This window comes from Parasteatoda tepidariorum, chromosome 11 (genome assembly GCF_982258835.1).
Source record: "Parasteatoda tepidariorum strain Cologne lab strain chromosome 11, Ptep-v5.0, whole genome shotgun sequence".
NCBI lineage: Eukaryota > Metazoa > Arthropoda > Arachnida > Araneae > Theridiidae > Parasteatoda > Parasteatoda tepidariorum.
In genome coordinates this window covers 28,235,526-28,252,280 of record NC_141765.1, presented here as the reverse complement: position 1 = coordinate 28,252,280, position 16,755 = coordinate 28,235,526, and the positions used below count along the sequence as shown (strand labels likewise).

At 28.7% G+C, this 16,755-nt stretch overlaps 1 protein-coding gene and 1 long non-coding RNA gene across 2 annotated transcripts in view; one reads left to right on the top strand and one right to left on the bottom strand.

Moving 5' to 3' along the window:
- The first annotated feature begins 3,426 nt into the window (after positions 1 to 3,426).
- The window catches only part of LOC107447347 (uncharacterized), a 47,777-nt gene continuing 34,448 nt past the window's right edge, over positions 3,427 to 16,755 (top strand). Inside the window, exon 1 of the mRNA XM_016062228.4 lies at positions 3,427 to 3,587. Within this exon, the coding sequence (XP_015917714.1) occupies positions 3,477 to 3,587 (111 nt within the window). The 5' untranslated portion in view covers positions 3,427 to 3,476. The remainder of the gene's footprint in view (positions 3,588 to 16,755) is intronic.
- LOC139427069 (uncharacterized) overlaps positions 6,845 to 16,755 on the bottom strand; it is a 60,090-nt gene continuing 50,179 nt past the window's right edge. Inside the window, exon 4 of the long non-coding RNA XR_011638232.2 lies at positions 6,845 to 7,185. This is a non-coding gene — a long non-coding RNA (uncharacterized LOC139427069). The remainder of the gene's footprint in view (positions 7,186 to 16,755) is intronic.

Here is a 16,755-nt window from a genome sequence, read left to right as displayed (position 1 = left end):
AACAACTGCACATTAAGGGTCACAGATTTATATTTAGGCAAACGAAAACATTGCCAAAACCTGGCAAAATATAATTAAACAAGCTGTTTAAATAGCTATCAAAGGTTGTTGAAATTGCTTGAGGACATTGAGAAGAAGTGAAATGAGATTGTTAAGAAGACACCACCTAATTTCATCCGACAATCAAACTTGTTTTGATATTTTAATCCCACCTTTCTCAACAGTAATTCGCTAATTTTTGATACATTTTTTGTTTTTCCTTTGATTGAATATTAATTTGCGACACCATATAAGTATATTTTTTCACTTCATTTTTGACACGGATTTTTAAAATATATAATCGGGGTGGTTATTCCGATATACCATGTGTCTAGAACTAATTACGTGACGAGGAAACTTTTTACGCACAGTTATAACTAGTTTAGGCAAAAATAAATTAACGCAAAGAAATTTTTTATGTCAATTTGATTCTTTTATTATTATAAATTTAATAATAAGCTGAATTCTTAAATTATACGATAAAAATATCTATACCCTGTTAGACTAAGCAATTTTAATTACGCTTAGGTTCATTTTTTTAAAATTAACTATTGAATTCATTTCCTGGACAGACATTTCCATTTTCTTATTTAAAAATAATAACTTTCAATGTTATTTTTTAGAAAGGAATCATCCCATGTGTTGGCAGATAATAAGAATAAGACGACAACTTTTAAACACATTTTTTAAGAAAATCTTTATAGTCATTATTTTAAAATTAGGACTGAAGATTACTAGGAGTACCAAGATTTCTTCACTGAAGAAAAATTTTGGTAAAATCAACATACTTGCATGGTAACAAAATTTATGGTAAAAAAACAACAACCATAATTCAGGTAATAAACCAAAATATGCGATATTTAAGCCTGTTATACGGTAACAGTTCCCTTTTATATGATAACGGTTTATAGAAAATTCTGATTTTCAAAATTATAGTTCTTATTATCCCACATTTAGTAAAAATACAAAACTGAAAAGTAAATTTAACAGAATAAGTGATTTTTGTACAATGCTCTAAGGTATCATGATAAAATTACCAAATTTTACCACATTTTCTACCAAACAGCAAGGTAATAAAAACAGATTTTAATGTTAATTTTACCTAAAGTCCAAACCAAAGCGCTTCAGTTGAAATTACCGTGCTTTTTGGTGCTCCCCAGAGCCAGAAGCATGGTAAATTTTACCATATTTTGGTAGCTTTGACCATATTTTTTGTATGTGTTAGTTAAAACCGTTGTTGTCTACATGCTATTCATATAGTGAGTGTTCCTTACGCTCTGAGTTGTTAACTATTTGAAGGGCTTTTAACTTTTGTATAACAACAAAAACGAATATGAGTATGTTTTTTATCATGACGTAACCCACTATAGTAATTCTAGGTAAATATTTGTAAATAAGGCATGTTAACTAAAAAAAGGCACTTAGATCAATAAATTTCACACAAATAAGTTTTTAAAGTATCTACATAAAAATATCATTTTTTCTTCTTTTAAAGAAATTGAGACAGATCACTTGAAGAATAGGGAATAATTTCTTACATTATTAATTTTTTTTAGGTACAGTAAAGTCCTTAAGAATGCATAATTGGCAGGACTTTAGTTTTATTCGTAGAACTAAAACTTTGACACAACTTTGGTATTCCTCACCTGATTCATTAATCGATATTTAACTGTATTTCGTCGAAACCTTGTTTGCAATTTTTAAACATTTATTATTCTGAGTGCTAATTGATTGCTCCAACCACTCTGCAAATTTGATTCCAATCTGAAAGACAAGAGAACTCATGCATCAACCATTAGGACAAATTCACCTTCATAGAACGACGGGACTATCCGAATAAACGTTTCGCGGAGAGGAATATCACGAAACCCGCCCTCGGTTAGTCCGGCAGTTAGAAGATTCTAACTTTTGATACGTCTACCACTGAAATTATTTACGCCAACACTGAGGCTGGTGTGAGCTTGCAAGGTATACGAATTGACCAACAGTTACCGGAGTTCGAGGACTTCATCCCTCAGCCATACCTGCCTCTATGTATTGTTTCATTTACATATCGAGTTATTTTATTTACTTTTCATTAAAGAAATTACACAATATGGTATATAAAACGACTTCGATTCCTTATAATAACAAAGTTTTGCCACTGGAACTTTGCAACGCCTTAATTACATTAATTCCATCTGTATATAATTTGTTTTACTAATTATGAACATTTTACAAGGTTTATACTTATTTGATTTCTGTAAAACTTAGCATATACAAATTATTGCTTAACTTTGCACCTAACCCAGTTATACATGCATTTCCCTAAAGTTATGATTTCATAAAATATGTTACGATCGTGGCTTTGTTTGATTGAGTCCTATCAAAGATTCTTAATGTATTTAACTAGAAAAAAGTCAAATATTTCGGATGTAATTATTTTCCTATTGTTGCGGGGAAGTTAGGAAGGGGCATGCCAGTTCAAACTTCCTTTTTCATTATAAAAAAATATAAAATTGAAATTATGTTATCAAAATTATTAAATTTTTACCGTTGTATTTGAAAGATCGTACAACAAAAAAGTTCTCAATCTTTATAATAGCTGGGTGTATGTGTTTAAATAATGTATTATTCTCTGTACTAGAATATTCTACTATACCTTACCCTAGAAATGTAAAAACTGATATAGAGTTTTAAAGAACATATACAGGTGACTTTCTTAGATTGGAATTTGAAGTATATTTCTTATGGTATTTTACGGAAATTATTTTCTCACAATTATTTTCTGATTTCGAAAAATAATGTTAATACACGTTGCAAATGATGCATATTTCATAGATACACATTCATAGTTTGCATTTTTACACATTTATCTGTTCTCATTTACAAGCACACACTACGCATTTACATTAAGCACACATTTTAATCGGTACAAATATTTTATGTTTTAAATTCTGACAAAATTATGTTTATTTAAAATTATTTGCCTTATATTTATCCTTATACAAATAGGGTAACAAAGATTATTTTTACGCATATTAAGAGCAAATGTTTTCAATATCAAATCACTACAAAAAAAGAAAAAAGTTGATAAAGAAAGAAAAAATAACATTAATATAAACAATAACTCTATAAATATAATTCTAAACTTTTCCAGACATCTAAACTACTACATCGTAGCACGAAATCACCAATAAAAAAAATTAATCGCCAAATATTTAGAGCAATGTATCAATACATATCAATTTCAAATGTATTCATCAATTTGAAAGAACAATTAATAAACATTAGAGGCGACCCTTTTGCATATTTGGCGCGTCTAATCCGAGCGGCATCAGAGCAGAACATCTGATTGTAGTTCTGTTGGTAGCCATAGTGATACACGTGCTATGAATGATCGCAGCTTTTCCATCGGCATTAACCATCCAGTTATGAAATAGACAGTACATCTCTGAATGAAACACTTCCAACTCCCTCTGGAACCTGCCTATCCAATGGCATTTCAAGCCGTTTCCGGGTCTCCGAAATGGCAAGGTTTTGGTTGCAACAAGTTTAGAGACGTTCAAGTAAGTTAACTCTTTGCATCCATCTTTCAAATCACTTTTTTATTATGTAATTTGCATTAGAATTGCGTCAAAATGCATGAAAAGTGAGTTAATTAATCCTAATAATGGTTAATTAGTCTTTTAATTAACTGACATTTTACATACATATATTATTTCGAATGTATTATTGATAACATCAAATAAAATTAGCAAAAAGATCGTTTTGTCAGCGAAATGTTACTTAGTATCATGCGAAAATTTGTCTGATATTCTAAGAAAATAGATATGTAAATAATTTAAGCAAATTATCTGTTACATTTTTGTTTTGTTATAATATCTTGATCAGATATACTAAAGACTTTCTTTTTCCATTTATAAAAATTTCACTAAACGTCTCTTTCTGGTTGCAGCACTTTTTAAAGAGCAGAATTTGATTACATCTTTGTATAAAAAATCCACCTGTAATATCAAATCAGAGAATATGACAGATATGCAGTAGGGTGCTTTTTAAGAATAAGGGCAATGAAATTATATCAATTATATCAAGATAGATTAGTGTTCCTCAAAACGGAATTCGAAATATTCAAACTAACAAACTAAAATAATATTTTTTTTAATTTAGCTTAAAAATAAATTGCAGTAAAATTGATAATGTAAACTCTTTGTTTTCTGTTGAAGCAATTTCTTTTTTTTAACATAAGAAAATAGATTTTTTTTCTGAAAAAAAAAGGGATAACATTTTTACGAAAAGTGCAAGAAGAGTTCATTTACCTCTGTAAAAAGGCTTGCAGCATGGGCCACCTTTCTAAAAACACTTAGTGAGAACACTGTACGTGTCTTATTGAGAAATTAACACATTTTTCATAGTTCACCACTGTTGGAAGCTCGACCATAACTAGGGTCGTAAATTTGTCACGGTGCGAATGTCCACGAAACTTTCAAAAGGCCACGGTTTTGCTCGAGATTTCTTTAAAAAATTTGCTTTATATTTTTTTAATTTATTACTTGGTTTTTATCAACAATTAGTACTTTTTCAAAGTTATAAAATTGATAATGTACTGTTGATAAAACACATACGAAAATAGACCCATAGCAAAATGACAAATAAATATAGTTCAGGAATACAAGGTAATTCTGCTAAGTAAAATGGTCATGATATCTTTTGGATGATAAGGATAAAAAAAAGCTATCACACTTTTACCTAAAATGTGATAAGAATACAGAATTAATAAGAGGTTAACCTCCCATGAATCAGTAAATATACTGAAATGAGGGGCTAAGCATATTTTATACAGGCTATTGCAATGGAACCTTAATGTTAAAAAACATTTTGAAATGATGGCAAACCGAATTTTGTTGCCTTTCATTGTTAGGCTAATAAGAAAAAACGCTGTTAAGCATTATTTTTAAGGCTGATCCAATTTTATTTCAAATCCAGTAACCAATTTCGAGAGCTGAAAATATGAGTCATACGACTATACTGTAAAAAATTTCAGAAACTCAATGCGTTTACTTACTCTTCCCCTTACTAGAAGCGACGAAATTTGATTTTTCTACTGAATTCAGCTCATAAAATTTAGTAAGTACGCACTAAACGCTTTTTTTAAAATTGAAAATAATAAAATAGGTTATGGGAAACATTCGAAAAAAAAATAATTTGGAATCGTAGATCATTTTTCAGATTCAAAGAATATTAAAGTATAAATTTTTTTCTCCAGTTGATATAAACTTGTAAAGAGTCAATTTTCAAATGGTCTTATTGATTAGGGAGGAGTTATAACGGTTCTATATCCCTTTGGTACATTTAGTGTGAGTGACACCATAAATGATATTAAAAAAATTCTTCTAAAGCAAACCGATAGGTGTTAAACTTTTGTTAGGGAGGAAAATGTATCGTAAAAATTTTTGCTTACGTGTTTAGAAAGAGCTCTTGTTTCTTTGCCTGTTATAAGAATTTCTGAACTAACTAACTATTGACAACAGGCCAAGAGTTTAGCTAGCGGTTGTCAGAAAATAGCAAATCGTAAACTAATTGAAAAATTTATGATTTACTAGAGCAACAAATAATTTGTATTAAATCTCATGAACCACATCGAATTTGAGTTCATTTGCATATTTGTATCTATAACTAGGAGTAGCCGATAAGCTAATAATAGCCTTCTATCTGGTACTAGAGCAGGCTGTTTTTTTAGTTTACTATTGTGTTAAAAATAAAGAACGTTATTGAGTTTTCAAGCAAGTGAAGAGTAGGGCCTCGTTAATTTCATCTTTTTTGTTATTTTACATTTAATAAAAACACCATTCGGATGCTTGGTGGTCGTTCGATTTCCGTAAAAAAATTAATCTTGAACTACAAATTTTATTACTCGAGTAACCAATATAAAAAAATGATACTACATTAGATGTAAGATTCAATAAAAAAAATTAAGCCAGCATTATTTCTCAATTACCGTACATTATGTTTACAATGCATTATTTTGTAAGTGATAATCTTAGATATAAAAACAAGTTAAATTTTATTTGTCCGTTGCGATGGAATATTTTGAATCCTCATTATTTAAAGAATTTTTGTTTACATTTAAAATACATATGTATGGCTCTAATGACACTTCCAAGTTCGTCAACCAATGGCTTTGCGAATTAAATCAGTAATGTGCTGTTTTCATTTGACTAGAAAGCACCACAAAGGGGAAAGTACGTCTTGGCTCAGAACCCCACGGATAGATGGTTTCCCCACTCATTCGCGAAGCCACTTCCTCAATTTAGACATAGATCTGAAGGGGAAGCAAATTTCTCCAGACCCCTGTACAAACGGTATTGCTCAGAGACAGACCACAGAACTTTCGATTTCACAGATTTTACGAGATCGAATATCGCATGTACTCGGTGGATCTTAATGGAGTCGAGGATCGAACCCCGGTCCCTCCGATTCTCTGACCATTAGGCTACCCCGACCTATATCTAAAGGAGAAAATATTATTTACTGTACAACTAGTCGAGAAGATAGAAGGACTCGTTTCCTAATGCATGCCACGTGTAGGTGTATACTTATTCGCATACGGCTTTCCGCTAGTACAGAACACATTGTTGATATAAAATATTTCTTGTCATACAATGAATCTTGAGTTGGGGCTCCTTACGGTCGGGCAAAACGTAAGGGGTGTTGTGGTTTACCTCACCACGGCTAAGGAGTTTTATAGTGGTAGTCGAAAATCCAATATAGATTCACTATTCAACGCTGGTCAATAAAAAAATACAAATTTTCAAAAATTATTTATTATTTATTCATAAAAGTTAATAAAATTTTCTAATGACATGAAAGTTGAAAAAATGGTTTAATAAGCTAGCTGAACGTAAAAATAAGCAACAAATGATAAATATTTAAAATGAAATTTATTATGAAAAATCACCCAATTACTAACAATGCATAAAATTTTTACTAAACTTATAATACCTATGTTAATTCAAAATGACAATCTTTTTTTTTTTGTTATTCTATAATCTTTTCTGTGTATAGGTCTTGTTAATTTATCAAGTCAACAAAGTTCGAGTGAAAGTTTTTTGCGGCATAATTCAATTGCGTAATTTCGTCGTTCCGCATCTTTTTAACATTTACAAGCTGCAAAAAGAAAAAGAAAAAAGATTGATAAAAAGACGTTAAGAGGAGCCGTGGTCTTTCATTCTAAGATAAATATTTAAATTTTGTCACTTTAAATACTGACGTTCTTTAGTAATTTTGAAACTTTTTTCTAGGCACGGAGAAGTTGTTTATTATTTGTAAAGGTTTTTATAAATCTCATCTAGCTCCTATCTACGTATCATAAAGTTAAATATTTCATTGCTATAAAATTTAAAATTTTCATCCTATTGAACTTTCGAATGAAAAAAAAGTTATTCCCCCCAACAAACTTTTTAGTTTCAAACATCTAAAATAGATTTGAAAGTGAGAAACTTTGTTCTGCTGTAATGGCTAAAATGCTCAGCGTAGTAACTTGAATATTTAATTGCATTTTATGCAAAAACATGCTATGCAACAATGCATTACCCACTTATTGTAATCGAACCAAGAGGAAAATTACATTTCCTCAATTACTATCTGACAAATTTAGCGATTGTGGCAATGCAGTGGTTGAAAAAGACTTGTTATCTATGCATTTAAAAACGGAAGAAACTAGTAAGAAAAAACAACAAAGCACTCTAGCTGACTCAAAATTGCAAAGAAAACAAAAAAAAAAACTTTATTCTTTTAATTAAATTGTAATGATCTTCGGTATGGTATAGATGGCAAGGCTCACAATGTTACGTAGGAATTAAATTATAAGGGACTCAAAGGCATTCTTTTTGAGATCTAAGGCATCGGAGATTCTACATTCGTGTCAGCAATCATTTGTTTGAGATTGCTGTGTATGATGCAATACACATAAAAGTGTTGCTCGAAAGATGAGATTTGCTTAAATGAAATAAGATCCTCTAAAATCAGCTTTTAATTTTCTAAAAGCAATAATACCATCCACCAGGTCACCTAAGATGAAAAAAAATATATCAGGTTACAACTGTGTTGCTTCGTTTCTTTGCCACTATCATCTTAATATTAAAAAAATTAAATGTCCCAGCAAAGATCTTGATTCCTTAATCTGGACAAGCAGCTATTGTTGCTATTAGCAAGCTATGAAAGATGAAAATTTGATTACCATGACTTCCCACCAAACCAAAGCTATGAGGACGCAAATTAAGTGCTGCTTAATCTTCGTCTTGATAAGAACACAGAAGGAAATTCCTGCTTCTTTTCAAATAACAGAAGAAAAAAAAGGAATCAAGTGATAAACTTCTTAATACTCGGTACTGGTTCTATGAATAGTGTGGCAGAGCTCAATGTCACAAGTACTTGTGATTTATGTGATTCCATTTTCCCACGCATCAGGCTCATTTTCTTCAAGTGTAGAAAAGATGAGCATATCATAGACCTTCAAAAATTATTAATATCTCTTGTCGGTAGCTAATTTAATTTTTATTTGTATCCATTCGAAATAAAGGCTCATACTATATTTTTGGCAAGTTCAATTGTTGTTTATATTTTGTTACTTTTTTAAAAATAGTTAGCTAACCTCCCTCTTCCAATATTTTACTAACTAGTATCAACATTCGGGGTTTATTTTGTTTACAAATTATCTTTCTTATATATATTTATTATTAAAAAAATATTCTTTCTTTACTAAAAATTAAAAAGACATTTGAGAAAACAATTGTTTTAAAAATTCAGATCAGTTAGTCCCCAAAATGTGTGCTCTTTTTCAAAAAAATAACAGCTGGATTAATTTCATATGAGATTTAAACTGTAATTTTTAATGGTTTTTTTTATAAATTAATTCTTTAAAAAACTTTCATGTATTCTCGAAAAAATATTTTTTTTCAGAAATGAGTTTATTATTTATTTTGCCCTGTGATTCCATGTAAATATAATTATGAAAACAATGTACCATTTTAAATTCATTGTTGAGATTTATTTCTTAAACATTGTTTCAGCTGAGAGGATTTGACTGAATGTAGAGTTTAATGGTACAGTAACCTTATGCTATGAATATACTGCGTTCAACTTGGGGTAAAAATATTCAAGATAACATTAGTACCAAATAATGCTAGAATACTATGTATGGCGCAAAAAAAATAATTAGGGAACCACTATGAAAATAAATTATCGATAGGACATATTAATCTATAGAGCATGAACCAATTAAGGAAAGGATATGCTTCATTAGTTTTCAGCACGTTTGTTTTTAATCAAAAGTGTTTAACATACCAGGAAGATATTTTTGGAGAAATGTCCATTAATTACACGTTTTGTTGCTCGTTATTAATATTGTTGTTTTTCATATAAAGAAAATTAGAAAGTGCCATTGTTTTGAAATGGTTTTAAAGGTAAATTGCATGTTTTACAGATTAAATCTTCAAACTTAAAAAATGACTTTAAGTAGCTAGTACACTTAAATAAAAAGATTTTTTATGTACATTTCATACTAAGCAATTGAAAATAATTTCCTCGCAGTCAAGTCTCCAAGTGTTTCCAAAATTATCTTCGTCATAACATTGTAATTGCCACACCTAAAAATAAAGTCTTTTGTGTCCACTTTTTTGGGGCAAAATGTTGAAGTAAAAGGTTTAATATACAGCTTCAAATCAAAAAATCAATGATATTAATATTGTACATCATTGTCGGAGTTAAAGTCAATAAATCTCACGTTAACTAGTGCATGTCTTTCATTAATTCGCTTTTTATTTTATGTCTCTTTCGAACAACGAACCTCACACTGTTATGTGGTTGATACTAGTTAAATAACAATAATGTTTAGAAATGAAAATGAATTAATGAAATAGATCAAATTTAATCTAAGTTTATGCAGTTTAAAATTTTAATGTACGTTAAAATTTTCGAAGTTTGTATGTTTTTTTGTATATTATTTAGTTTTATTTTAAAGAAAGAAAAAAGTTTGCTAATTTTTTTCGTATTCTTGTGTAAAAATAATGGTTTTTAATAGTCTTGATAGTTTAATTGGTTTCAATAATTTCGTAATTAAGAAAATTTTGGTGAATATTAACAGTGTATGTCTTTCGTTAATTCTCTTTTCATTGTATGTCTTTTTCGAACAGTGAATCTCAGGCTATAATGTGGATGATATTAACAAAATCATGTTACTTAGAAATTAAATCAAATAAGAGAAAGCGATCCGAATTTAACTTACATTTCAAAGATGTAAACTTAAAATGCATGTTAAGCTTTTGAAATGTTGTATTTTTTTAAACGTTAACAGAGAAAAAATTTTAGAAAATTTTTCATACTCTTATGTAAAGCTTTTAGTTTTTGATGATATTGCTAGTTTGTCAGATGTAGTAGCAACTGGAAAATCAATTTGATGAGACGAAAAATGTTTAGAGGACAGTATAAACAAGATTTGATGGGTATAAAATTTGTGAAAGAGAATTACTTTAAGCCTTATTGAATTTAAAATTACAAAGTTTTCGGAGATACTAGTCTTTCATAAAAATGTTATACCTCAGAGAAAGAAAAATAATAGTGCAACAGTATCTACGAGTTCTTTACTTCAACTAATTTGATTTATGAATAAATTTTAAATCATTGTCAGAAAACGTATAGAAATTTACGTTACTAAAAAAAAACTTTTTTGTTACTAATAAACAGTATACGTGAAAACAGCGCGTTAAGAGGTCATGGGGGAAAAGAAAATTACAGGTTTAATTTTGTTTAGAAACAAAACATAAATCATTGTTGCAAAACACAATAAAATCTAAATTGAATTTGTGAAAGAACTTTCTAATGTTAATGAATTGTTTACAGATTTCTTTTCGTTTACCCTTGCAACCATTTTTTACTAATGACATTATGCTAAAATATTTTTGTGGTTCAGATTGATTTATAAAGAGAAATTCATTTAATGAAAACTGCTAAAATTAATTTGATTTACAAAACTATTTTTTGTAGGAAAGTAGAGGGGATTTTCAAACTTTTTCTTTTTAAGAAATTGACTATAAACTTGAACTTCCGTCCGAACCGAATTTATAAATTCTGCGTTTATAACTACAAATATATTTCATAAGAAATGATTAAAAGAAAGTGCAGCCTACGTTTAAGAAAAAATAGTTAATGTTAAACTTTAATGTTAAACTTTCGTCTTGATCCCACGCAAGCCTTCACTGTTGCTCTAATTCATGTAAACATAGTCTCTTAAGTTACCAGCAAAAAAGAAGCGCAAATAATTCTTGGGAAGCTAGCTTTTTTCCCACGGCTTCATAAACGGTTAAGATATATTGAATAAGATCACTGTATTCGTCTTGACTGAGTATTTGTTGATACTATAATTCAAAGTTAAGCAAAATGTGATTGATTAAAAGCAATCAATTAATTGCATTCATTATTCCATCTTGACGTGTCATAAATTTCATCAATCGCAAATCATTATTACTTTTAATCGTAGATCTTTATCCCCAGCTATTATGATTACAATTGTAATGGTAAATTATGACTGCATATAATTATTGATATGATTGTAATCCTATATTATAATTCTTGTAATCATTAAAAATAATTGATTACTTGTAATCAATTATGTTTTGGCCAATTCTGTTATAATCATTCCAGTCAATAAGATACTGTTCAAATCTCATTAAAATTTTGCCCTGAGAAAAAAAAAGTATGGTCAAAATTTCTAGAATATAGCAAAATTTACAGTGTTTCTGGCTCTATGGGAATATCAGAAGGCTCGGTAATTTTTACCGAACCGACTTGTTAAGGATTTTGGTAAAATTAACAATGAAATATTATTTTATAATGGGTGAAAAAATTTGGTAGATGTGGTAAAATTTGGAAATTTTATTATGATACCTTAGAGCATGGCAAGAAAACCATTTATTCAGTTAAGTTCACATTTCAGTTTTAGATATTTTTTTTACTAAATGTGTAGAATAAGAACTAAAATTTTGAAAACCAGGCTTTCAGCTAAGACGTTACCATGCGAAAGGAAAAATTACCAAAATGAATGGTTTAAATACCAAAGATTGTGAGATTTATTACCAGAGTTACCGGAAATTGTCGTTACCATACAGTACGGTAATTTTAGCAGAATGTTTTCTCCGTGTGGTAAAATAAGATGAAAAGTTGGTATAATTTAATATATCATCCTGATCAAGTACTCGAAAGGAAAACTTTTTAAGAGATCACTTATTTAGAGATAAAACTGCTTAAAATTGGAGAGCAATGGATTTATAACCGAACCAAGTAAGGAACCACCGAAAATTATCTATAAATTATGTTTAATAAATAAAAAAATAAGAAAGTTAAATTAAATAAACTTAATTTTATCTATTCATAAATTTTTTTTGATTTCGTAAGTGAATTTTTTTTATTAAAGAAAACTTTTCAATAAGTATTGTTTTTCTCCCCCTCCCCCAAAAAAAGAACAATAATAAGTTACTAGAACACGCTTTATTGAATAAGGTAAAACAAAAAATTTCAATTCTTTAATATTTTGTTAATATATATATATATATATTCAATGTTTTAATAATTATTTAAAATATTCAATTATAAAGCAACTAATAAGGTAAAATTAATTAGTTGAGTAAGGAAACTGCATTCGTATAATTCGCAATAAGTTAACATGGGGAAGTAAAATATTTTTGGGATATAAATTTCAGCACTTTTAATAGAATTTCTATTTCATAACTGGCGTTGAACAGCAGGCCCAATGTTTAGGTGTGTGACTATCAACGTTCAACTCTGCAGCGTTATAATTTTGAACCCAACCCAGAAGACAAAGGAACTCTTGGGTCAAACAGGGGGGTGGGAACTAAACTTCGGGGAAGAAGTTTTACTAAATTACAAACATTTGCATTGCACGTGGAAGAAAACCGTGAAAACCCCCCGTCGGTTAACCCTACCGCGATGTTAAGGGTATTTTAACCCATGATCACTGAGGATGTTTTACGTCAACACTGTGGTTGGTGCGAGTTAGAGGCAGAATTCAAAGCTAAGTCCCCTCATTGGTTGGCGACTAATTGAGTGGCAAGCGCTCTATCACCAGAAACATCGCTGCTGTTATAATATAATTTTATTTTATAACCAGCATTGAGCAGCCGACCTAGTTCTGAGTTCACGACTACCAATGTTCAACTCCGTAGCCTTGTGATTTTGAACCAAATTCAGAATACAAAAGAACACCTGGATCAAGCATTGGGTAAAACCAGCCTTTGTGGAGGACTTTTTGATATAACTAACCCGTATTTGCGTAACATAGAGAGAAAAACCACAAAACTTCCCATGGACAGCTCTATGGTTAAGGGAATCTAACCCATGATCCATCTACCACTGTGGATATTTTATGTCAGCAATGTGTTTGGTGCGAGCCTGGAGCAGAATTTGTATCGCCAACCATGTTACGATTCGTCTCTTGTTCACCTCATTAAAAAGTGACCGCTCCATCCTCTAATCCACTGCAGCGCTATCTTAATATAATTGCAATTTTGTTTCCTAAAGATCAATCTAGAATTCAATAAATTATAAATAGTTGGAAATGCATAATTAATATTTTTGCAACATGGAGAGAGAAACCACAAAACTTTCCATGGACAGCTCTATGTTAAGGGAATCTAACCCATGATCCATCTACCATTGAGGATATTTCATGTCAGCAATGTGTTTGGTGCGAGCCTGGAGCAGAATTTGTATCACCAACCAATGTTATGATTTGACCCTTGTTCGCCTCATTAAAAAGAGACCGCTCCATCCTCTAAACCACTGCGGCGATATCTTAAAATAATTGCAATTTTGTTTCCTAAATATCAATCTAGGATTCAATAATTATAAATAGTTGGAAATGAATAACTAATATTTTTGTTAGAGACGCTACTAGTTGACTTCAAAATTATAAGGATATGGCTGTCAAGATTTATTGAATCAATTTCATTTCTTAAATAAACTGTTCTTCAATTATGTATTAACTAAATTGAAATATTGCTTTAATAAATATATTTTTAACACATATTATGAGATAAAAAAAAGAAGAAATGCTATTAAATTTTTATATTTTTAAATTTTGGGCAATGCAACTTTTAAAAGTAACTTTAATAGTAAAAGTAACTTTAATAGTTGACTTTAGTATATGGTAATAAAGCTTTTCTATGCTTATGCAAACAGTAAAGGTCTAGCTAAAATTGATTACATATATTATTATGTTTTTGTGGTACTTAAACAAACAGTAATTATCAATTCTACATCTATATCTATCTCACTCGAAATTAATTAAAGTATTTTAGCCGTGACAAGTATTGAAATAAAATCAACTAATTATTGCACATAAATATAATATATCCAGTAGCATGTTTGATAGGAGCATATTTTTGGCAAAACAAATTAATTAATATCAAATACTATAGCACCAGCAGATAACATATTAAAAATTTAAAAATTGATGTTACTTATTATAATAAAAATGTTCCATTTACAAAATTTATCGAAGTCTACCTAGTTTATTAATTTATTTTAATTATTTTTGTGAGAATAAAAAACTGCAATCATCCCGCGATATGTATATTTTAAACTAACCAAATCTGTTTAAATTAGTTACATCGAAAGTGAACTTCTTCATGACTTTTACTTATAAAAGAAAGGTTTTTCAATATCAAAATAAAAGTACACAAGATCAATTTGCGTCGTATGTATTAAGTAGCAGGTTTAAAATAGAAATTATCTACTTTTAATTAGACTAATATGAATAAAATTTAATTACTTATCACTAATTTTCTTATATTAAATCAGATGAAAAAACTAGCTAATAATTTTTTTATTTAGTTTTAATATTCGTATGAATTAATTAGATTACTTGAGACAAGAAGAATGATACTTTTTTATTTGTTATATTCCATACTCACACACCATACATTTTTATCTACCATACAATTCTATAAAATGAAATTGTACTTTAAATTTATTTCTTGCTATGATGGGACATTTTTCTGTTACAGAGTATTCTGAATTTTGATTCATTTCAACTTTAAATAATATCTTTGTAATTTGCTTAATTTCATACATTACTAATAAAAAGTACTGAAGATTAATTAAAAATTACTTAACATTATTTAGCCTTACTTAACATTACTTATATATTGCTTATACATTACTTATACATAATTTAACAATACTTAACATTACTAAACATTACTTTAAATTACTGATAAAAATGCTCGCCGAATGAAAAGAATCGAAATGAGGACATTTTCTAGAGAAATATTTAAAAATTAGGGATTATAATTACCTTTTTAAAATAGGAATTTTTTATACAGTGTGAACTTATCTTCATAAATTTCAACTTAGAATTATTGTTTCTCGTATCGTTTTACTTTATGTCTTAGTTAACATTAACTGTCTGTTTTTTTTCACTAGTTCAATTTATAGAATAAAATATTATATAAAAGTTTAGTTTTTGTAACAAACCGGTTGTTCCGTTAATCTTTAATTTGAAACTAATTTTTTGACGGGAATCATATAAAACTGTTCAAAACTTTAAAAAAAAAATTATCTAGTTGATAAATATTTTTAAAGAGATTAAAAAATTAAAGATTGCAATTAGATAGACCACTAGTAAAAGTTATTCTGAATTATTTAAAAATTACTTAACAATACTTAATATAACTTAAAATTACTTATATATTTACTAGGGAGATATTTAACAAATAGAGATTGTAATTTAAATGTATAACTTTTTAAAGAGGGAATTTTTTATACAGTATAAACTTAATCTTTATAAATTTCAATTAGAAATTATTATTTCTCGTATCTTTGTACATTATACCATTAGTTAACATTAAATGTCTGTTTCTCACTTGTGCAATTTTTAGAATAAAATATTACACAGACGTTTAGTCTTCATAACAAAACGACTGTTTCGATAATCTTAGATTGAAAACTTACTTTTTGATGCGAATTACACAAAAATGTTTAAAACGAAAAAAAAAAAACTATCTAGTTGATAACTTTTTCAAAGAGATTAAAATTAGGAATTGAAATAAGATCCGAGTCCTAGTGATAGTTATTCTTAAAACGGACTCAAATCAATTTCAGCAAATTATAAAAGGCTTCTCGAAATATGCGCAACCGAGTTTAGTACTACCTTTGAAGACAGATCAATTTGATATAACTTTAAGATTTTCAAATTAAATCAAATGAAATTAATTTGATCGGATTTTTTTATATTGCTAATATTTTATTTAATATTTTATAACTCTATCAGGCTACTTGAAACATGAAAATTCCTGATTATTTTCGTTTCACAGATTTTAACTGCATCTCATGTAAAATCATTAATTAAAATCAGGATTTAGAGCTATGATTTGTTAAGATGAGAATTTACTTATCAAAAAGAGTATCCTTAATTTTTCATAAATTTTAACTAGAAATTATTTCATGTGACTATGAATTTCACGCCTTACTTAACATTAATTACTGCCTTTTGAGGAGCTAAATTTTTCATATAGAATATTACAAAACATGTTATTCTTTACTACAGAACAGTTATTTCGAGAATTTAAATTACCTCTTATTAGAAGCTTATACAGTCGAATCTCGTTAACGTGAAATTATTTAAACGTGAACTAATTTTTGATTTCGAATAGTCCACTGATA